At 57.6% G+C, this 21,895-nt stretch overlaps 1 protein-coding gene across 3 annotated transcripts in view; it reads right to left on the reverse strand.

Moving 5' to 3' along the window:
• Positions 1 to 318: 318 nt before the first annotated feature.
• The window catches only part of CRACDL (CRACD like), a 45,451-nt gene continuing 23,874 nt past the window's right edge, over positions 319 to 21,895 (reverse strand). The window contains exons 3-11 of one of the 3 annotated variants that reach the window (XM_032955611.2): positions 20,205 to 20,290; positions 14,736 to 14,877; positions 10,173 to 10,296; positions 9,343 to 9,444; positions 8,693 to 8,803; positions 7,451 to 7,591; positions 7,210 to 7,282; positions 5,778 to 6,788; positions 319 to 3,978 (exon numbers count right to left, since the gene is read on the reverse strand). In XM_032955611.2, coding sequence (XP_032811502.2) covers positions 3,845 to 3,978; positions 5,778 to 6,788; positions 7,210 to 7,282; positions 7,451 to 7,591; positions 8,693 to 8,803; positions 9,343 to 9,444; positions 10,173 to 10,296; positions 14,736 to 14,877; positions 20,205 to 20,262 — 1,896 coding nt within the window. In that variant the 5' untranslated portion in view covers positions 20,263 to 20,290 and the 3' untranslated portion in view covers positions 319 to 3,844. Of the gene's footprint in view, positions 3,979 to 5,777; positions 6,789 to 7,209; positions 7,283 to 7,450; positions 7,592 to 8,692; positions 8,804 to 9,342; positions 9,445 to 10,172; positions 10,297 to 14,735; positions 14,881 to 20,204; positions 20,291 to 21,895 lie in introns of all 3 variants that reach the window. The other 2 variants (XM_032955609.2, XM_032955612.2) reach the window with 2 other exon arrangements.

A 21,895-nucleotide genomic window follows, 5' to 3' on the forward strand; every position in this document is an offset into this window, starting at 1 on the left:
TCTGGTATGTATGTAGAACTTCTTTTGCACCGTACGTATCCGACGGTGCTCATCGGAGGCGCGGGTGAAGGACAACAAACTAAGCGCACACTTGCTTAAACAAAACCAACTTGGAAGTCGAAGAGCCGAAGCCCAGGTTACTTTGTTCTTGTCTGAAGTTTCAACGTGACGATCTCTAAATTGGGTTACACAAATGCCACTTCAATAGAAAATGAAACACATGGGGTAAGCAACAACAACAAAAGCCTTGCGCTACCAATGTTGCACGCAGGCACACACGCACGCATGGGACAGAAACGACGCGCGTGGAAACTCTGGTGAGGAACGAACACGTTTATGACGTTTGCATAAAATAGTGGCGAATTCGGGTCAACTCGATACAGGTCAATACGTACGGGTCCACCGCGTGAAATTAGTGCGGGCGGCAAGCGCAGGTAGGCGCGCAGGTAGGCAGGCAGGTAGGCGCGCAGGTAGGCGCGCAGGTTGGCGCGCAGGTAGGCGCGCAGGTTGGCGCGCAGGTACGGGGGCTGGCGGGCGGCGGCGGAGCTGGGAACATCGGCAAGGAGCACCCATGGTGCGGCCGGGTCCGGGCGAGTGCTTGAATGGGTCCAGGTTGGTTCAGGTGGGTCCAGGTGAGTGCAGGTGAGTACAGGTAGGTCCAGGAGGGTTAGACAAATGCAAAATGCAGATGGGGCGGTGTACCGGCGGTGGCGTGGCCTCGCGGTCACACGTTCGGGGTTCGGTTCCAGCGGCTGCCCCGGTTCTCGCCGCGGGGCGTATTTAGCTTGCGGCTACCACGCGCCGTCAGCTTCACAGTGAACGCTAAAGATCCCGTGACGTCATACGCAAGGGGAGGCCATTGTGTGCCGGCCTCATGGTCCAGATTTGTCAAATTACCCACAAATTACTCGCGTGGGCTTAGACGTAGAGAGCAACCATCGCACCCCTACTGACAGAAGACTTGACAGGACCCTCATGTTCTTGGTTCTTTCGGTAAAGAACCAACGTGCGAGGGGAGGCAAGCGCTCGCGCACGGCGTGAGAGTTGCGCGTGCGCCTTCAACGAATGGAAGATCAAAGAGTCGCCAAAACTGCGATTCCAAGTCCAAACCGATGAACGGCATCGCCGACGACGCCATCCACGCACCACATTGGCAGCGTCGCCGTCACCCACGCTGCGCCAGCTGCTGCTTGCTGCTGACGATAATGACGATGCTGATGATGCTGCTGCTGCCCCCTCGGATCGGTTGAAAAAAAAAGAAGTTGAAACGCGATTCAACGCCAGTGCGTTTCCACGCTGCCCTAAGGAAGTGAAGTGCAAGCGAGCGGGTGGGTGTAGGCGTGCGGGAAGACGACGCCACTCCCGTAGGTGCCGCCACGCACGTCGTGCGCTCCACGTTTATTTTGATTCGACAGCAGGTGGGGGTTGTCTTGCCGCCAGGTAAGGCACATGGAGATGGGACGGGAACACGACGAGGGGGTTCCCAGCTCGGACAGCCCGACAGGGACAGCCGCGGTTACGGCCGCGGCTACAGCGGCGTGCGAACACGCGTTTAGTGAGCGGGTTGGAGCCGCGTTGTGCAAAGCGAGGTGGCCATTATAGCTACATCCAGTGGTGGGACCGACCGGGCGATTGACGGACCGACCGACCGAGCGGGCAATTGACGAACCGACCGCCGGTTGTGAGCGACAGCGACATTCATTGGGCCAAAACGAACCACAGGCAAAAAAAAACAAGAAGTAGACGAACAGCCAAAAAGTTTCCCGAAAAAGTCACAGCGATCCGACGGTAGCGTTTACGGTTCAAGCCAAAGTGTACACATATATATTTTCCTCAATGCAATCGTAACCATAGCGACGCCATCATAGAAAAACAAGTGCAATCAAAAGCGCGACTGTAAAAATTGTAAAAAATATATATACACGCCGTTCTCAAAACTTTTTGGACCGTTCCTCGTTTCACGTGTTATGTACACGGGCACCTACGCACACGTGCGGACGCGAGCGAACCCGCCGCACTCCGCGAAAGCCGCGGCACGCGGCCGGCCATAGCGATGAGCACGCCCCGTGGGAGAGACGCGGTTTCTGTACAAAGGCACTTGCTTCACCCGTGCGTCGAGCGGAACTCCACCAAGCTCCATCGGTCGCCCCACACCGAGCCACCCTCGTCGTTATCAGCGCCGGGGGGGGGAGGCGGGAGGCCCGTTCACGATGTGGCGACGGTGAAGCGTCTACGGGAACGCGGAGAGAGCGACCCAGAGCACTTTGCAGGCCGCAGGGAGAGAGAGGAGAGAGAGGAGAGAGAGGGGAGAGAGAGAGAGGGGAGAGGGAGCGTTGAGATGACGTTACGGTTGAAATGTGAACGAGCGGACGTCACACAGAGGGAGGGAGAGAGACGGTCGGGGCTTGATTAATCAGTGGATATTTCGTCGGTAGACCGGTAGATGGCACGTGACTAAGTAGTCGCCACAGTCACAGCGAGATGTATAGTGGGCGTGCCGTGCCGGGGGGACGGATCCGGCTAAAATAAAACCTGGAGTTAAGTCGTCGGCAGAAGAGAAGAGTCCTGAGCCGTGGCGTGGTCTCCTGAGCCCTGCCACGTGGACGGCCAGAGGAAGTGGACTCCAGACAACAGGGGGCGTCAGACGCGACAGTGGTCTCGCCAGCGTCGCCAAGACACAAAAATTGGCCGTTTCCGAATGACCCTCGAGGCGTGGAGATCTCTCGGGCCCCTTGCCAGGTCTCTTCGCCAGGCTTCACGTCGGGAAGAGAGCCGCTTGAGCAAGGTGACGGAGCTTCTACAGTCGTGGAAACCACTCGGGTAGCAGAGGGGCCGGCAGCTGTAAGCCACTCTGCCCTCTACACCAATTAACTGACGAGCCGTACGCTGCACCCCTCCACTCGGAGCTTTCACCCCCCCCCCCACCTCGGCCCCCCCCCAGCCCCCTAGGTTATGTACTTCACCAACTTCGACATCGTCCGCGCATATTCGTTTAAAAAAAACAACAATAAAATGAGCGCAACAGCAGCGGAAAAAACAACAAGAATTAAAAATGCAAAAGCAATTCGTGCCGAGGGATGCGGGCGACTTCGTAGCCCCTGGGGCCGTCCAAAAACGCGGTGGGGTGCGGGGGGGGGGGTGGCGTGCGTGGGGGGGCTCCATAAATTTTTAAGCAGTCGAGCGGCGAACTCGAGCAAAGGAAACCGCCCGCGACGTCTTAAGATAGCGCAGGAGGGCCGCGTCCACGCGGCCCTCCTGCGTGCCGAGCAAACACCCGTCGCTGTTTGCCTTTCCTGCTGTTGACTTTTCTTATTTCCCAGTTTAACAAGGCGGGCAATTGCTCCGGCCAGTGAAAAATAAAATGAAACCGGGAGCGTAAACGACTCGGGTCGGTGGGGGGGGGGGCGGAGACCGTCGGGGCCGACGGGCCTCGCGTTGCCGGGCATCCCCGGCTCGGCGGCCGGAGCGAGGAAACTCCGGGGGTGCCGGGAGATTCCCGGCGATCCGTTCCGACCCGGGCGCGAAGTTTCGCGACGGGAATCCGCGTCGCGGACAGACGCGCGGCATCGCCGTAGGGGCCTAAAAAGCTCACAAACGTTCAATGCGACTCCGGCGCGGGGCTGGCGGTGGCTACGTGGGTCCCCACATCGAGCACCGTCCGTCCGTCTGTCCGTCGGTCGCAAGCGGAGCGACCGTCGGGGGGAGGGAGGGGGGGGTAACAACAAAAAAAATCTGGCCGACGTCAACTCCCATCAGCCTCGTTCCGCCGCACCGCCGCCTCCCTCGCCGCTTCTTCTCCTCCTCGCGATTCGGCGGCGGAACCCCGGGCGCCCACGGCACGTCGTCACAGGATGGCGATCGTCTCCTGCTGCTCCAGGTCGGACCACGTGCGGGCCTTGCTCTCGGCCAGCGAGCGCCACGGCGGGGAGCCGTCCGTGGGGCTGCGGTCGTCCGAGCCGGACGGGTCGCTGCTCCCGTCTTCCGGCGGTTCGCACGGACGCACAGAAAACACGAGAGAGGCCGCGGTCAGCGAGCGTCCATGGAGCGTGCGGCGCACGACGGCGAATGAGTGTGGCCGCGATGGCGCGGCCCCTGCTGTGACGATGCATCGCACCGGGCCCGCGCGCACAGCCGGCGACCCTACACACAGCGCTGACGGCGCACGAGCGGCGTGCCTGTTGCCATCGTACCGTCCCCACGCTGCCCGCACCGGGGGCAGCTGGCGCTTCCATCATCGATCCCAGCAGACGAAGCGGGGCACGGCGTAACGCGAGCGCTCGGTCGCGGCCCGAGTGGAGATGCCCCCCCCCCTGCCCCCCCCCCCTGCCCCCCGCGTGGTGATCGCGGTGCGTCTGCGGCGACCGCGCGGCAGGGCCCGTGCAGATTTCGTTTCAGCGCCGTGTCGACTGGCGCCCTTTAAAGTTTAATGGCTTCGGCGTGGCTCAGCGGCTCGTCGACGGAGAGTCGCCGCCGACCTCCTCGCATCTGATTCGTTCCCCCGGTTGCCTCTTCTTCTATTCGCCGACAGTCGATTTGCATCGACGGCCATGCTCGCGGCACGCGCGTCAAGTCGCCTGTGCCGAATGTCGTTGTTACAACGTGCAAATTAGCTGCGCGTGATATGCTGACGGTACATTTAAGCCAATGGAGTCAAACGAAGCAATACAAATGAGGCGGCAAAATCGAGACAAAAAAGGAATCGATTCTTGAATGGCAACGTGAAAATCACGTGGAACCGCTGGGAGAGGGACGGCAGCCGACTCACGATGCCCCCCACTGAAGAGGAATTCAACGGGCCGGCCAACCACCAGTGATCAGCCACTGCTGGTCCAAGTCGGCAAAGCCTACGTTTGGGTCATTTCAGTCCCGTGAATTTCTGGTGAAAGTGGGCAGGCGAGCGAGCGAGTGGGGTGGGCGACTTTGTTCGATGTGGCAGGGGCGAGACGGCGGTCGGAATCGCGTCCTCTCCAGCAGGACGCCGCGACAGGATCATTGCCAGAAAGGGTAAAACCTATTGTTAAAGTACCATCGCATTATCACGTCATTAAGAGTGGCCCTGCTCTGCTCCCCCGTTGGGGGTTATTTTTCGTTTCGATCGGACGGGGGAAGGGAGCGACGGAGCCAAGTTCCACCGCCGAGCCGGACGGCATCGCAGGGGAAGCTTGGCCAGGCACGGGCGTCGCTATTGTTGCGCCGCGTGTGTGAACAAAGCTCTCCGGTTACGACCGAGGGGATTAGGCCGTCGACGTTTTCCGTAAACAATTGCCGAGCCGGAGCAAGCGGGAGGCCGCTCGCAAGGAAAGGCGGCCGCTTCGTCCAGAGCGCAGAGGACACGCCTCCGATTGGCACGTTTTGCTACGTACGGTGCGAGAGAAGTTCGACATACATACATACGCCCACGTAGAGCGGCAGTTTTAAGTCAACTGAGGTTGAGGATTTACAACCTTCACCCCCAACCCCCTCCCACCGCCTGAAAATTAAACGCAGAATGACAAAGATCCTGACTGTAAGCGAGCACCTATGAAGGCTGGTACGGCAAGGGTGGGTGGCCAGCACCATGGCCGGCTGCCTTTGTCTCCCGAGTGGCGATCATTAGACACCGCACCAGGTAATCACTTTGGGCTGAGTCGACCTAGGAGAGCTCCAAGACCGGTTCAGATAATCGTCACCAGTGTTGGTGGCCATCGAGCGGGAATCGTAGCGCAGCGCACTCACCGCTACACGACAGCACACGGATGCCGCTCACCGCTACACGACAGCACACGGATGCCGCTCACCGGGATTGGACCTGACATCGGCGGCTCCCGGAGTCCTGCTTCCTCCACCGCACCGCGCCAAGTCGCTCGCCCCCTCCTCGGCCTCGCTGCCCTCCCTCACGGCGGCCACCGTGCCGAAGCTCTTGATGCCATCGCTGCTCGCCCGGAGCCGGCCACCGTCCTGCTGCTGCTGCTGCTGCTGCTGCTGCTGCCGGCAGAAGGACTGCGACTGCGGCGTGCGGCGCAGCTTGACCCCGAACGGGCGCGTGCCGTCCCCGCCGTCCGCGGCAAGCTCCGGCCAGCCCGACGGCGCCTCCGAGAGCATGGAGGCGGCGCGGATCATCGGCTCCACGGCCGAGACGGGGCGCTGAGTCCTCGCGCGCCCGCGCTTCGCCACTTTCTGGGAAACGCCGCCGCCGCCCCCCTGCCGCGTGCCGCCCCGCCCCTCGGCCTCCCCGGCGTCCGCGGCATCGCAAGCGCCGGCCCGCGTCGCCGGCGCGACGAGGTGGTCCGATCCCCTGGGCAGCGACTTGCTGCGCGCCGTCGCGAAGGGCAAGCGGCCTCCGATCTCCGACGAGCTCCTGTGCGGGAGCTTCCCGCGGCGGTCCTCATCGGCGCCCGCCGGCGCCGCGTCACTGGGGCTCCGCAGCGTGGGGCGCGGCAGCCGTATGGGGTCGTAGGTCGCCGGCTCGTCGTTCGCCCCCTCCGCTTCGGAGTCGTCGGACGAGGAGGCGGCGGCGGCGGCGGCGGCGGCGGCGTCGGAGGACGAGGAAGCGCCCGGCGCCGGCTTCGCCCGCACGCGCGGGAGCCGGAGGCTCTGCCCGGACTCCAGGGCCGTGACGGCGGCGGCGTCGCCGCCGTCGTTCGCCGGAGACTCGGGGGGCTCCGGGGATCGAGCCGCGCTCGGCGTCTCGTCGGGTTCTTCCCGCAGCGCCGGCTCGTGCTGGGGGCGCGGTGCTCGCTTGGCGCTGGGAGGGACCAGCGCCGGCCGCTTGGGTCGCTGCTTCTCGCTCGGTGATTGGCCCGAGCCTCCTGGTTCACGCGCGCACCACAGCGAGGGGTATACTGGATTGGATTTAGCGAAGGCCGAGTTTTACCCTGGTCGGTCCGAGTCGGCGACGTGGAAAATACTTCCAGCACCCCACATCCAGTATCCCTCTTACTCGGGCTATGACTCGGAGTCATATTCCTACGTGAATTCCTGCTCCAATGAGCATCGAGGTGGTGTTCATCCTCCTTTTACAGCCCTGAGCCAGTGTTGGAAATTCCACATTCCTATGGCAGGGGTAAGTATGTCCACAGGACAACCACTTTTCATAAGGTGGTCCCAATTTCATCCACCACCAGGATGTGAACTCGCAACTTCCTGACCGCGAGCCGCTCACTCTACCGCTGAGCCACCGGGCCGGAGTGCGAGCGAGCCGGCGAGCGGCGAGGGTCCGGTGAGACTCACCCGGGCTGGTGAGGGAGGGGCTCTCTCCGAAGGAGGACGCTGGAGACAGAGCGCCGTCACCGTCACTCGCGTCCTGCACGTGACGGCACGGAGAGAGGAGGAGAGGCTGTGACGAGAGACAAGAGCTGGGGCTGGTGGGGGGGGGTGTGGGTGGTGGAGGGGAGTGGGTGGGGGTGGTGGGGGAGAGCGGGTGGGAGTGGTGGGGGGGCGAGGGCGGTGTCGTGGCGGTGGCGATGCTCACGGCAGCGCGGCGTGGCCTTGCGCCCGTGCGCTGGTTCCGGGGCCGCACGGCCATGCGGTGCTTGGCGGCCGTGTTGTCGAGCGTCGCCGTGAACGTGGGCCGCTCGTCCAGGCTGAGCGGCGTGCACCAGCTGCTGCCTCCCTGCACCACCCGCACCGCCACAACCGCACCGCCACAACCGCGATCAAAACAACCGGGATGGGCGCAACCGGATTCGCGACCGCAACTCGATCGCGACCAATAACGCATCCGCAACCACTCCCACAATCACAACCACTCCCACAACCACAACCACTCCCACAACCACAACCACTCCCACAACCACTCCCGCAACCACAACCACTCCCACAACCACAACCACTCCCACAATCACAACCACTCCCGCAACCACAACCACTCCCACAACCATAACCACTCCCACAATCACGACCGCAATGCAACGACAACTGCAAATCACAACCACGACCACCTCCACAAACGCGATCACAACCGCAGCATCAACGTGCACAAATCGCAACACACAGGCAGCACACAACCTGGCCTGCTCCGTTACAATAATCCATTGGCTGGTTTGTGATGAAACAAAACAAAAAATGTAGGAGCCGCACGAATTAAAATAGCTCTTGTGTTTCGTTATCCTTGTCGCTCATTTTTTATGGAAGCAATTTTATCAACAAATCAAACTGCAACACCCCGCGGGACAGGAGAGACGACGGGAGGCAGCTGTCACGGCAACTCGCGTTTTGCAAGTTGCCCAAAGGCCGGCCTTTGAGCTCCGGAAGATTCCATCAAACTGGCCAACGATTGAACTCGGGGTAAGCGCCGACTCGTGGCGCAACCTTGTCACTGAAGTGTCGTTCGTGTCGAATTGTGCGGATTGGAGAATCTCAGTGGCCTCGGTCTCGGCGTTGCTGACCTCTGACCTAACCCAACTGCCCCCCCTCCCCGCCCACCTCCCCCTCAACACCCACATAGAAATAATTTTACTAAACTAAACCATTTTAATTTGACCAGTTAAGGCCCTCTGAGCTATGTAGCTCTTGACATGAACGCTTGACTTGCCGGTCGCTGCTTCCGGCACCGAGGGGGAGGCGATTCCGGTGGCGATCGTGGCGATCGCGGTTGTGATCGTGGCAGTGATTGCAGGAGTCGAACGCTCTGTCAATGCGTTTTTTTTTTCGATGACGTGCAAAAAAAAAGTGGCAAAGCAACAACGCGGAAGCCAGCAGCAGGGATGGGCACCTGTTCAGGAGTCAGGGGCCGATCAGGCGCCGGCACCAGTTCAGGTACCAGCGCCTGCTCCCTCGGCAAGGACTGCGTCCCATTTTTTCTCAAGGAGCCCTGCGACCACCGCTACGGACGGACACGGAACAACAAAAAGCAAGGCACGAGCGGACACGGACGTAAGGCGCGGTGCGACCAGCGCAAGCAAATGAATAAGCCAAGCGAGACGAACGCCGAAGCTCTTTGCCGCGGCCTTGCCGTCGCACGGCCCTCGACGCGGTTTTAGGCAACGGAGGCTGGAAACTCTTCAGAAGAGGGCTGCACGGCAGAGCCAGGTGACACCGTGGGTGCGCCCTGAAGCACAGCGAGGCGCACGCTCACAACGCAACGGCGCTAATGCGAGGACGCCGCACAGTGGCGAGGATTTGTTTACAGCGTTACAGCCAATAAATAATGGAGTTTGTTGACGGAGGCGATTACCGTGCGTGTAAATAACTCGCGTGGGGCCATCAGTCAGGGCGCGGTAACGAATCCGCCCGGTGTTCATTACCCACCCCCCCGGGCGAGCTCCGCATTATTCGGAGTTGGTCTCAGGGAGAGGACAGCCTCCTCTCGGTGCCAAAGGTGGCGAGCGGCAAGTCAAAGGGGGGGGGGGGCACCATGCGAACCGCGGAGGATGCCGACGCCGCCGCCGTTCCCTCTGGCGTCGCTCGCCGCTTGGGGATGAGTCGGGACGGGGACGCGATGCGCAGCGTCCGCAGCAGCTGATTCTGCGCGAGAGGAAGGGGGGCGGAGACGCGGGAGTGTCGGGCGATCCCCAACGCGACAGAGTTGCTCACGGTCGTGACAACAGTGATGTCACGTGTGTGTCTCATCTCTTGGGGAAAGCCTCGCAGAATCCTAAAACCTTTTTCTCGGGACGAGAGAGAGAGCAGGGCTGCGGCACAGCCCGGAAAGAAGCAACAGGGGCCTAGCGCCAACGACAACAACATGGACAATGACAACACTAACGATGAGGACAACAACAACGACGAAGACAACGACTACAATGATGACAACCACAACAAGAACAATGACAACAACAATGACTGCGACAATAACCGGGAACAATGACGACAACAACAACTACAACAACAACGATGACGATAACAACGACGAGCTCCATGAGCAGGAGATGGAGCAATGAAGTCGGTTTCGTGCGGCAGTTGCTCGGTCGATAAGTGGAGGTCGCAGCTCGGGGAGACCTTCACCTAGCAGTGGATTGACCATGGCTGATGACAATGATAACGACGACGACGATAACAGAGTCCAAATTTGAGCGTCATCTTTGGACGCCGCGCACGGTTTGGGAGTCTCGCACCAAAACACGCAATAATCTCTGCGTGATCCACCAACCCTGCCAACAGAGCTGCGGCTCGTGGGGGGGGGGGGAGGTCTGTGGGGAGGGGGGGCACAGTGCCCCCCGCTCGCAACTCGGCGGTGGTGCTGCCGGAGTCACCTTGAAGGCGCTGACGCGGCCGGCGAGGTTGTCCTGGGACAGCACGCGGGACGGCCGCTCGGGCTGGGCGGACGCCGCGTCCGGCTGGAAGACGCTGTCCAGGGACATGGCGCGGGCACCCAGCCTGCCCACAGCGGGGAGACGAGAGACGTCACACAGAGACGTCACACAGAGACGTCACACAGAGACGTCACACAGAGACGTCACACAGAGACGTCACACAGAGACGTCACACAGAGACGAGAGACGTCACACAGAGACGAGAGACGTCACACAGAGACGTCACACAGAGACGAGAGACGTCACACAGAGACGTCACACAGAGACGTCACACAGAGACGTCACACAGAGACGTCACACAGAGACGTCACACAGAGACGTCACACAGAGACGTCACACAGAGACGCCACACAGAGACGTCACACAGAGACGTCACACAGAGACGTCACACAGAGACGTCACACAGAGACGTCACACAGAGACGTCACACAGAGACGTCACACAGAGACGTCACACAGAGAGGTCACACAGAGATGTCACACAGAGACGTCACACAGAGACGCCACACAGAGACGTCACACAGAGACGTCACACAGAGACGTCACACAGAGACGTCACACAGAGACGTCACACAGAGACGTCACACAGAGACGTCACACAGAGATGTCACACAGAGACATCACACAGAGACGAGAGATGTCACACAGAGACGTCACACAGAGACGAGAGACGTCACACAGAGACGTCACAAAGAGACGTCACACAGAGACGCCACACAGAGATGAGAGACGTCACACAGAGACGAGAGACGTCACACAGAGACGTCACACAGAGACGTCACACAGAGACGTCACACAGAGACGAGAGACGTCACACAGAGACGTCACACAGAGACGAGAGACGTCACACAGAGACGTCACAAAGAGACGTCACACAGAGACGCCACACAGAGATGAGAGACGTCACACAGAGATGAGAGACGTCACACAGAGACGTCACACAGAGACGTCACACAGAAACGAGAGACGTCGCACAGAGACAAGGAGGCGGTGGGAGAGACACGGCACACACACGCTCACGGAGGATGGCGGCTGCTGCTGCTGAGAGATTCCACGCGTGACTGTAACCGTGTGGGTGTATCTAGCCTGGCACAGGCCCCGTGGTGGCAGGTGTTGTTGTTGTGTGTGTGTGTGTGCATGCATCTGCGTGTGAATGACTACGATGCGGTGGTTAGCACTGTGCTAAGAACCCGGCCACCCAAGTTCGATTCCCGTCCAGGTACTCATGGGCTTTCCCTAGATTGGCCGAAGCTTAAATGCATATGTCGCGTGGGGTGTAACCATCAGCACTACGCGTGTGTGTCTGTGTGTGCGTGGGAGCGTGGCGGTGAGGTGTGGGAAGCTGTAAGCCCCAGGCTACCTTGGGCTCGCCTTCCCATCAATCGGAGGCGAGGAGTGGTGGTCGTGGTTACTCATGCCCCCACCGAAGACGAACATCCGTGGAGGGATGCAGGCAAAGCCGATGAGTCAGATGCCTTCTATGACCTCCTGTCACAGGTGCTGGCTAAAGTGGCCCCTCGGGATAGAGTCATCTTGTTGGGTGACTTCAATGCCCGAGTTGGTAATGATGCTGGCACCTGGTCTGGAGTGATTGGAGGGCATGGGCCAGATCAGCTCAATAACAACGGTAGGAGGCTGCTAGATTTTGTGCAGCCCATGGGCTTGTAATTACCAACACGCTGTTCCAGCATCGGCGCATCCACACAACATCATGGATGCATGCCGGGTCCAAGCAAGAACATCTGCTGGACTACATAGTGATGGACCAGTGGATGCGAGCCCATGTCCTTGACACCAGGACCTACCGTGGAGCTGATCTGCCCTCTGACCATCGACTAGTCATCTGTAAGATGCACCTGCCATTCTTCCACTCTGGTGGTGGGTGTACACCCAGGACCCTATTCCAACCTAAAGTGGCCTGGTCTCAGTTATCTGATGAAAGTTGCAAGCGAGAATTTCATCATCGCTTGCGGCTGGGGTTGGCATCGTCCCCCACTCCTCCTGATGTCGAGGGTAAATGGGCGAGGTTTAGGACTGTGACTCATGCAGCTGCAATGGCTGCTTTGGGTACGCGGTCCAGACCTCCCCAGAGACCCTGGCTGACCGAGGACGTGTTCAGGATGGTTGAGAAAAAGCGACAGACCCACTGTCATCGGCTACAGAATCCTACGTCAGAGAATGAGGAGGCTTACCGCAGCCTTCGCTTGGAGGCTGGGAGAGCCGTGAGGCGCTGGAAGGATGGGTGGTGGTCGCAGGTTGCTGAGGAGATGGAGTCTGCCTCAGTGGCCCGTGATCACAAATCTCTATTTAACGCCATCAAAAAAGTAACCTGCAGTGCCACACCTATTACCATCATTAGGGGAAAAAACGGTGATCCAATCTCCGACCCCCAGGAACAAGTTTGCAGATTTGCTGAGCATTTTTGTGAGGTCCTGGGGGAGGGGAAATCCCTCAGTCAGGAAAACATCGTGGCACAAAGTGGGGATGACCCTGCTGAGGCTGCGGTGCCTCAAATATTGGAAGAAGTCACCCCCTGTGAGTGGCTGGCTGAGGTGCCATCTGTTGAGGATGTACTGAAGGCGATCCGGAGTCTGAGACCAGGAAAGGCACTGGGTAGAGACGATCTCCCAAGCGAAATGCTGAGGGAGGTTGGCGTTTGTGCACAGACTGCCCTACATGACATCATAACAACAGTCTGGACCACTGGACGGGTTCGCAGGATTGGAAGGATGCCCTGGTGGTCCCCCTCTTTAAGAAGGGGGACCGCACAGACTGTAACAACTACAGGGGCATCTCACTCCTCAGTGTGCCGGGAAAGGTCCTGGCAAGGATTATTCAACATCGCCTTGCCAGGCACGCTGAGGAGAGGCTTGCGGAGCCCCAATGCTCTTTCAGGAAAGCGCGGTCCTGCACAGATGCCATATTTTTCTGTCCGTCTGCTACAGCAGAGGTGTAGGGAATTCCAACAAGACCTACATCTCTGCTTTATTGACCTGGTCAAGGCCTATGATACCATCAGTAGGCCTGGGCTCTGGGTTGTTCTTCGTGCTTTTGGAGTCCCTGACCCTCTGCTCACGATCATTAAGGACCTTCATGATGGTGAGCTGGCCCGGGTAAAACTACGTGGCCGGGAGTCAGAGCCATTCCCTGTACACCTTGGGGTGTGACAGGGATGTCCTCTGGCTCCCACATTATTTAACATCTATTTTTACCACGTAGTTCGGGAAGCCTTCAATAACTGTACTGGGGGAATCTCCATAAATTACAAATATAATGGGAGGCTGATCGATGCCTGGGTGCGGTCAAGGGATGGCTCCCTATTGCTCAACCACGTTATGTATGCCGATGATTTGGCAATAGCTGCTCATTCAGAGGAGGAGTTGGAAACGCTGCTGCTGGGACTGGAGCGTGCTACTAAGAGATGGGGCCTTGCCATCAGCCCCACCAAAACTAAGCACCTGCCTGGGTATTTTGTACCATCGGACACTCCACCCCCACAACTCCCAATGCGTGATGGGGCAGTTGTGGAGAGAGTGGAGAGTTTCCCATACCTGGGCAGTGTGCTTATGACCGCCTCCAGTTTAACAGCAGAGGTCTCACTCCGAATCAGTCGAGCGGCAATATCTTTTCATCGGTTGCGTAACGCTGTGTGGAAGCTACCTGGTCTGTCGCTCCGCACTAGGCTTCAGGTCTTCTCGGCTACGGTCATTCCCTCCCTTCTCTACGCTTGTGAAACGTGGACCCCCTTAATGGAACATCTTCGCCGGTTAGAAACATTTAGGCTAGCCTGCCTACGACCATCCTGGGTTTAACCAGGCTGAATTGTGTGAGGAGCTCACAAATTCTTGAAAGATCTGGGCAAGGTCCCATCGGTGAGCTCCTCCGGCAGGCAAGGCTGCGTTGGCTGGGTCATGTAGCCCGCATGCCCAGCCACCGCATGCCGAAACAGCTTTTGTTCGGCCGGATCGAGGGGGCTAAACGAGCGCGGCACGGGCTAGAGAACAGATGGAGTGATGTGGTACAGGAGGACGTGGAGCTAAGTGTACTTGCCGATGACTGGTACCAGAGGTGTCAAGATCGGCCTCTGTGGAGGAGGCTCGTGAAGGATGCTATTGGGCAGTTGGAGGCAGTCGCCCTCCAACAACAACGGAGGGCGGAGGAGCGACGCTCACAACAACGAGCGGAGTGCCGAGTGGCTAAAGCACAGCATGTTGGCACAGTAGGGGGCACAGGTGGTGCACCAGCCAGTCATTACAGTCAATCGACCCGTGGCACCTGGGTCTGCCCCGTGACCTCCTGCCCGCGGGCGTTCGACACTTCACGTGGCCTCAAGGTGCACATGGCCTGGCACAAGCGTCGTGGTGACGTCACCGCCACTTAGTGGCGAATGGCGGTTGTTGTTGTTGTTGCATGTGCGCGCGTGAGTCCGTGCATGTGTAAGCATGTGTCCGTCCACGTGCGTGTTCCCCCGCGCGTGTCTTGTCTGTGCTGTGGAGCTGCTGACCGGTCGTCAGGGTTGTCATCAGCGCCTGGGACGTTAAGCAGCGTCACGGAACCGCTGTGGGTGTTGGGTTTCTTCTTGGCCCTCATGAAGAGCCTCCGCAGCTGTTGGCGGAAGTGGAAGCGGCGCTTCCCACTCGAAGGGGCTTCTGGGAAAGCCGGGAAGGGGGCAGCACACGAAGCGAGGTGGCAGCATCAGCATTTGCAGCTGGGCTATCCGATTCTTTTAGACTAGGGCACGATACAAGCGGGTTGTAACGCGTGCTTCAGCATTTGCTCGCCCTCGTAGAGGGAGAGAACGACTCGGGTAAGAGGAACTGCAGACCGACGGAAAGAAACGGCGGTCAGCCGGTGGGCCAGCTCAATTTCGCCAATGCATCCTCGTCGGTTTTTGCCGAAATTCGAATCACATCTGGCACCAAACATCGCAACGCGCGTGACGTCGTCGCGCCTCTCTCTCCGTGGCGGCAGGGACACGGGGCCAATAGAGAACGCACGGCGGATTGAGACGGTCGTGGCGGGACCCGGACGTCCGATAACACGACGGCTCTTCCCCCCCGTAGCCGCACGGCCGGGCTGTCCATCCCGGGCGGTCCCACATGAGTTTGGAGCGGCCGGGATGGACGATCGCCTTCTCGCGCCGGCTCCGCCTGTTGTACGTCCTCGCGTCACCGTGAACACAATGACCGCCGCCATCGCGGCTAAGCGGGCGTCCCTTCATTTTAATCCAGATACGATCGCGAGAGCTAAATGCCGGGGAAAAAAAGCCCCTTGTAAAGGACCAGAAACTGATCAGGCGAGACCAAGTGAACAATGCGGTTCCTATTCTTGGTTCTTTCGGTAAAGTCACGTAGAAGGGAAACAATACAATAATAAAAATATAAAACATTAAAATTCTCACGACGTTTCGACTTTTCCGAAAGAACCAAGAATATGAATCCCTGCAGTCACGAAAGCTTTAAATCAAAATGAAGTTCCTCTCAAGACATAAATCACGTGGCTTTCTAGCCAGAAGCTTAAGCGTCATTAAAGAGAATTATAGGCTTCAAAGGTACACGGGCCCTCCAGCGATGTCCCTGCAGTGACCGTTATCTTCCAATAATGACCAAGTGACACCTTACGGGACATCACTGGGGCCATCCACCTAGGCTGTTGTTTACAAACAAAGGGTTAAATTCACGTCCATGCAGCCCAGGAACACACGGCCGAGGTGGATATTTTTTACAAGAGCCGCTGTTTTCTTTATGAGTTGGTGGTTGGATTTGCCCAAACTCCATTGCTCATTACCCACTGCAGTACAACTCTCTTTGTTTGCCATTCTCCTCCGTTCAAATACAAATTAAGTTGCAATGAGCTGCACGAGTGCCTCACTGATTGACAAGAGAGAGTGACGATTCAAATTAAGATAGCGGACCGGTGTGTGCGTCTGTTTGTTCATTTGCAGGGAGTGGTGGCACAGTGGTTAGCCACTACGCCACAAACCCGGCGAGCAGAGATTAAATCCTGCTCACGGCCAACATCAGTGACAAAATATCTAAGCCAATCCTGGGCCTCCCCGAGGTTGACTCAGCCTTAAATGAGTACCTGGTGCAGTGCATAAACATGGATCGGCACTGGAGACACAAAGGTGGCTGTGTGTGGTGCTAGACTCCCCGCCCGCTTCTGCTATGCCAGCCTCTCAAAGGTGCTTGCCAACAGCACTTGGCCTAACAGTCTGTATGCCTTCATACAACAGTTCCTGTACATCTCACGTACTGTAGGGTGGGTCAATTCAAATTAGCGTACCATTATTTTACATGAGCGATGTCTACATCACGTTGAACCAGTTTAGTAATCACCAGGTGTGTGCAGCACGCAGTAACCTTCTCTGCATTCCAACGACGAAGATTGGTAAACATTGAACGCGGCCTATGGTCGGTTTGGAGAACCCTGCCAAAAAGGACAGCCGATGCCATAGGGAAGATGGACGCTTGGGGAGGATTGAATCCAGCAGTGGATAGATCATGTCGCCCCTTGGTAGCGCATACGATGCTTGTTGCAGAGGTTCGTGGTTCAAACTCAGCAGGCTGCCCTGGTTAACACTGCGGGCGTACCAACCGCACAATAATAAGCTCCGTCTGGACGTTAAAGATCCCGTGAGATTTTATAGAGAGAGAAAAATCGGCCTTTGTGTACAGGCTTCACAATCCGATTTATGCCAAATTTGAAAAATTACACTGCAATTTACTCAATTGGGATGTAACGGCTTAACATTTCCCCCTACCTTGAAACTACCGCAGGCTGTGTCTGTGAAACACAGCAGCGCGCCTTCCTTCGTGACGATCGCCCTGCCCTCGACGAACAATATCGCCAAGAGCAAACGTACTCAATTGTCGTGAATGACAGATAGATCCATACGGGTTTGTGAGAAAGATCTAGGCTCTTGACGATCAAACGTGGCGACAGCAAGGCCTTAGGCCTCAGCGTGCACACACTCAACCACCCTGGCCGCGATGTCAATTTTCATGGCACGATGATTATCGCAACATCAGTTTCCCATAACCTTGTAATTATACTTCGCATTTTTATTCATTTTTGCACTTTCCTAGCAAACAAGCGACGTTGAACCAACGTCTTCGTGTTTACGGAGCTGCTTGACTTTGAGTCCCAGTAAATGTTTATTTCAACGATCTTCAACTGAGGTTCACTCGACACGACCCTGCTGTGAGTCGAATCATTTAACATCTACAACGCCTAAAACTCGCAGTCACACAAGAACGAAATCGTTAAATGAACACTTACAGCGGTCTAGGCGGCTTAGCTTAGGTTGGTTGCGATGCAGGAAAGCCATCGCGTTTACTGGATAATACAACTATTAATTTATAACACATCTCACGAAACGACTTTGGGACCTCCTTCCCATCGCCTCTCTTCCCAAACTCCTGTCACCATTCCTCAACTCGAAGAACGCTCTCACGGTCATCCATTACGGCCGTGAGAGTACTGTTTGTTGCTGGCCCCTGGGCGTTCAGGGCCAATTTGAGTCTGTGCTCAGCAACCGTGTAAACAAATTCTGCCTGGATATGAGGAGTTTAAAACAATAAATGTATCAATGATATGTTGCTGAACGGCAGACACGAGACAGCTCTCCCGCTGTGTTTTCGGGTGGTGCGGTGACACAACCCAACGGAGAGGGCCTTCGCAGTGGGACGACGACGACACCGCGAATGCCGTGGGCCTCGTGTCGTTTGCGACGCGTCGTGCCGTCGCGGACTGACGGCAACGCTACCCAATTTGGCGATAAACCTCGGCGTGGAAACTCCACGAGCCACGATCACGAAACCAAGAAGTTCAACAGCTTACGCGCGAACCACATTTCCATTCATGGGATTCTCGGCGGCCGCTCTCTCATCAGCGGCTTCAGCTCCACGGCCGAGTGGCGCTCACGAGCTTGAGAAATGAAAGTGGCTACCTTGAGTCACGTGGGGGGAGGGGGGGCATGGGGGTGGCTGCACCCAACGCCCCCCTCCAGCCCCATCGAGCGAACGATCACAAACAAGCGTGCGGTTCCCAGAAACATTCCGTCCCCGTGACACGAGCCTCAAAAGCTCCGGCTACCGCCCATTTCCCCCATTCTGAATAAAAAAAAAATCTAAACGTTTCCCCCGGCAACGCGAGCCACGGAGTGGCAACGGCAAACAAACAACGGGCGGCGGCCGTCGCCAGCAAAACGAGAGGCGTGGGGGCTCGCGTGCCGCCCACCGTGATGGTCGTCGGCGTGTCGGTGACCGCCACACCGCCGGCCCATTCGGGAGGTGGCGTCGCCGATTCGTGCCACCCGAGGGTTTGGTTCCCGATTTGTCTCTCTCGGCGCTGTTAGGTTCAGTAAATAAACGTTTTTGGAATAACACTCCGTTCAAATGTCTATCCTCTGGAAAATAAAAATGCATCGTGCGAACGTTTGTCGAGGCCAGAAGGAGCAGTTCTAGAACACATTGCGCCAACGATTTGCACGGTTGGTGAAGTATGGTGCGAAGGAAGTTCAACGTACGTACAATACGTGAGTAATAAATAACAGCTATTTAATAATCCACGAAAGAGGCTCCTTATGCCGTGTCGGTCATGAGATTTGTTTGACTAAACTGCTCTGTGAGGGCTGGTGGAGGGATGGTCGTGGACATCCCTCGACATGAACCACGGGGCAGGAAATCAACCACGGGTCGCCCGGCTCTTAGCGCAGGGCGCTAACCGTCACACCACTGCTCCCCCAAATAAATATAATTTGGGCAGCAAATAAATGAGAAAGGGATATTTTTAGTTCCACAAAGTGGAGTAACTTGTCCTACTTCTCACTTGCAACCCAGCGATCGTGCTCACAGCTGAGGATCTCGCTAAATGCACTTCCCCGCGTTGGATTCGGGCAGCGATCGAGCGCAGAACTCCATCCCATTAACAGGCTCGTTGCTGAAATACGAGGATTTCCATAACTCCTACAAGTTTATTTCGTCTGGCCATATTTGCCCCGCCCTGACAGCTCAAGGGCTATACAAACAAACAGGACAGGTGTGTTTTTCCTCCTCTCCAAAGCAAAATAATGGTTTAGTCCACGTATTTTCCAGCCCAAAGTTGTCCGATGTTAAAGAAATATGTGTAATATATATTTATATATATTTATTTGTTTAGGCAAGGCATGCCCTGCGCACGTTTTGACTTGTCTGAATTTCATGAGCAGGGCGTGGCAACTGTGGGCGCTTAAACGAAAAGCTGCATCGTGGCCTCGTTTTTGTTGCAGGCAAGTGGCTCCCTGCAAGCAGCGGCACCCTGCCCTTCCGTACCGTACGTAGCCAACCGTGCTATTCGTACCGTACGTAGCCAACCGTGCTATTCGTGCCGTACGTAGCCAACCGTGCTATTCGTGCCGTACGTAGCCAACCGTGCTATTCGTGCCGTACGTAGCCAACCGTGCTATTCGTGCTGTACGTAGCCAACCGTGCTCTTCGTACCGTACGTAGCCAACCGTGCTATTCGTGCCGTACGTAGCCAACCGTGCTATCCGTGCCGTACGGAGCCAACCGTGCTATCCGTACCGTACGTAGCCAACCGTGCTATTCGTGCCGTACGTAGCCAACCGTGCTATTCGTGCCGTACGTAGCCAACCGTGCTATTCGTGCCGTACGTAGCCAATCGTGCTATTCGTGCCGTACGTAGCCAATCGTGCTCTTCGTACCGTACGTAGCCAATCGTGCTATTCGTGCCGTACGTAGCCAATCCTGCTATCCGTACCGTACGTAGCCAACCGTGCTATCCGTGCCGTACAGAGCCAACCGTGCTATTCCGGCAGTGGATTGACAAAAGGACTGCACGTGTGCAAATTTCTAAATAATTACTAAAATGTTATTTTACATTCCATCCCAGAGGGCCCTGGGATCGAGAGGGTGCTGGAAAGTGTTTCCATGGCGATGGGTGGTACCCGCCACTTTCGCCCGCCAGCTACCTTCGCCCGTTGGCTCCATCTCCGCTTCCTGTTTGGTTTCCGTGGCGTCCGATGCCATGGGGACGACCTCTGATCCGGCCGCTGCCCTTCATGGTGGAGGGGGGGGGTAAAGGGAGGAGAGAGTGGGAGATCAGAGAGAGGGGAGGTAGGTGGGTGGGTAGGGAGACGGAGGGGAGAGGTGGGGAGGAGGCAGGGGAAAATAAGAGTCAGCGGTGTCTGGTAGCTGTGTGCGTGCCCGAGTAGGGTTTCAAGGCTGCAAGGAGCGCGCTCACGAATAAAATGCCGCTCCGATATTTCTCGCGGTTGCTTGCGAACGCCGACGTTGTACCTACATGACCTTCGATGGGCGAATGCCGTGTGGCGCACATCCAGAACAAGCACGAGAAACCACCACCACCACCACCAACCACATCCTGTTCTCCCGCCCTCTTCGTTCCTCCCTCCTCCCTTCCCGTGTGTAGAAGTGGCGGTCGGGCACGTGTCGACTCAGCAACTTACACGAATTGATTGAAAAGTGTTCTTACGCTCAAGATCTGCGCGAGCAAAAAAAATCAATCGTTCCGAATCGATGTGAGCCAACAGAGGGAACGCACCGCCAAGAGCATGTGTGCGGTGGACATGGAACGAGTAAAATCGGCTCGCGTGCAAGAGGCAGGTGGACTTTTTTTTTTGCATCACAAAACCGTGAGAGATGGCAACGGCTTGCAGAGGCCTTCATCCAGCAGTGGATAGACCGTGGCCGATGATGATACGCGGGGAGCGGGCATTGACAACTAGAATTATATTTTTAAAACTGAAGGCAAATTACTTGGTTCACTGATGATGGGGCTTGTTTTTAGTGTTTATTATGAGGTTGACCTCAATCCAGAACATTAACCTGCCCTTGCTGTACGAGCGAATCCAATCAGCCGCCGTGCTACGAGCGCGAAGCAATCGATCTATCCAACTCCCGCAAACCATCCCACCTCTTCGCTCTGTCTCCTCGGCGGACGTGGCTCCCCCCCCCCCGCGTTGGATTGCCAGCGTGGGGGGGGGGAGGGGCCGGCCCCTCCGGACTCCCACCGGCGGCTCCACCGCGAGGTGCAGCATCCGGCTCGGCGGCTGCGGCGGGAGTTGTGAACGCGTGCGAAGTGCGGCGAGCGCGTTGAGCAGGTGCCGAGATAGAATCTGAGAGCCGTGGCCGTGAGTAATCGTTGGGCGATCGTGGAGCGTGCGTTCGTGCCGAGGGCGGGCCGCCAGCCACACCGGCCTCGCCGGCGGTGGCGTTGCGCGGGCGGTGCAACTGCGCCGGAGAGGGCCTCGGCACTTGGCTACGTGGAAGAAGAAGAGGTGGGGGGGGGGGAGTTGGATGGGGTGGGCGGGAAGGGGGGGGCCATCGCATCCCTTGCACCTGGGTCCCGTGCCAACCATGCTTCGCCTCTTGCCCTCATTTAATTTCGTGCCCAAAACCACCGCATGTGGGAGTGGATATCACCGGCCCTCCTAGCTGACCTCCCCATCCTCCCAAGCCTCTGCGCTACTTTCAGTGGCCCTGGCCCCCCATGTCCCCGCCCCCCCCTCGCATTCCTCCTCCTAGCCAGAGGACAATGCAGCACACCGGGGCTCACGGGGAGGGGGGGGGGCAGAGTTTGGCACGAACGCTGCCGTCACTCCCACGGCGGAGCGAGTGTAGCGGGGACGAGCGAGCGGGG

The sequence above is a fragment of the Petromyzon marinus genome, chromosome 16, assembly GCF_048934315.1.
Source record: "Petromyzon marinus isolate PM22_M1 ecotype Great Lakes invasive population chromosome 16, UKy_Petmar_22M1.pri1.0, whole genome shotgun sequence".
Taxonomy (NCBI): domain Eukaryota; kingdom Metazoa; phylum Chordata; class Hyperoartia; order Petromyzontiformes; family Petromyzontidae; genus Petromyzon; species Petromyzon marinus.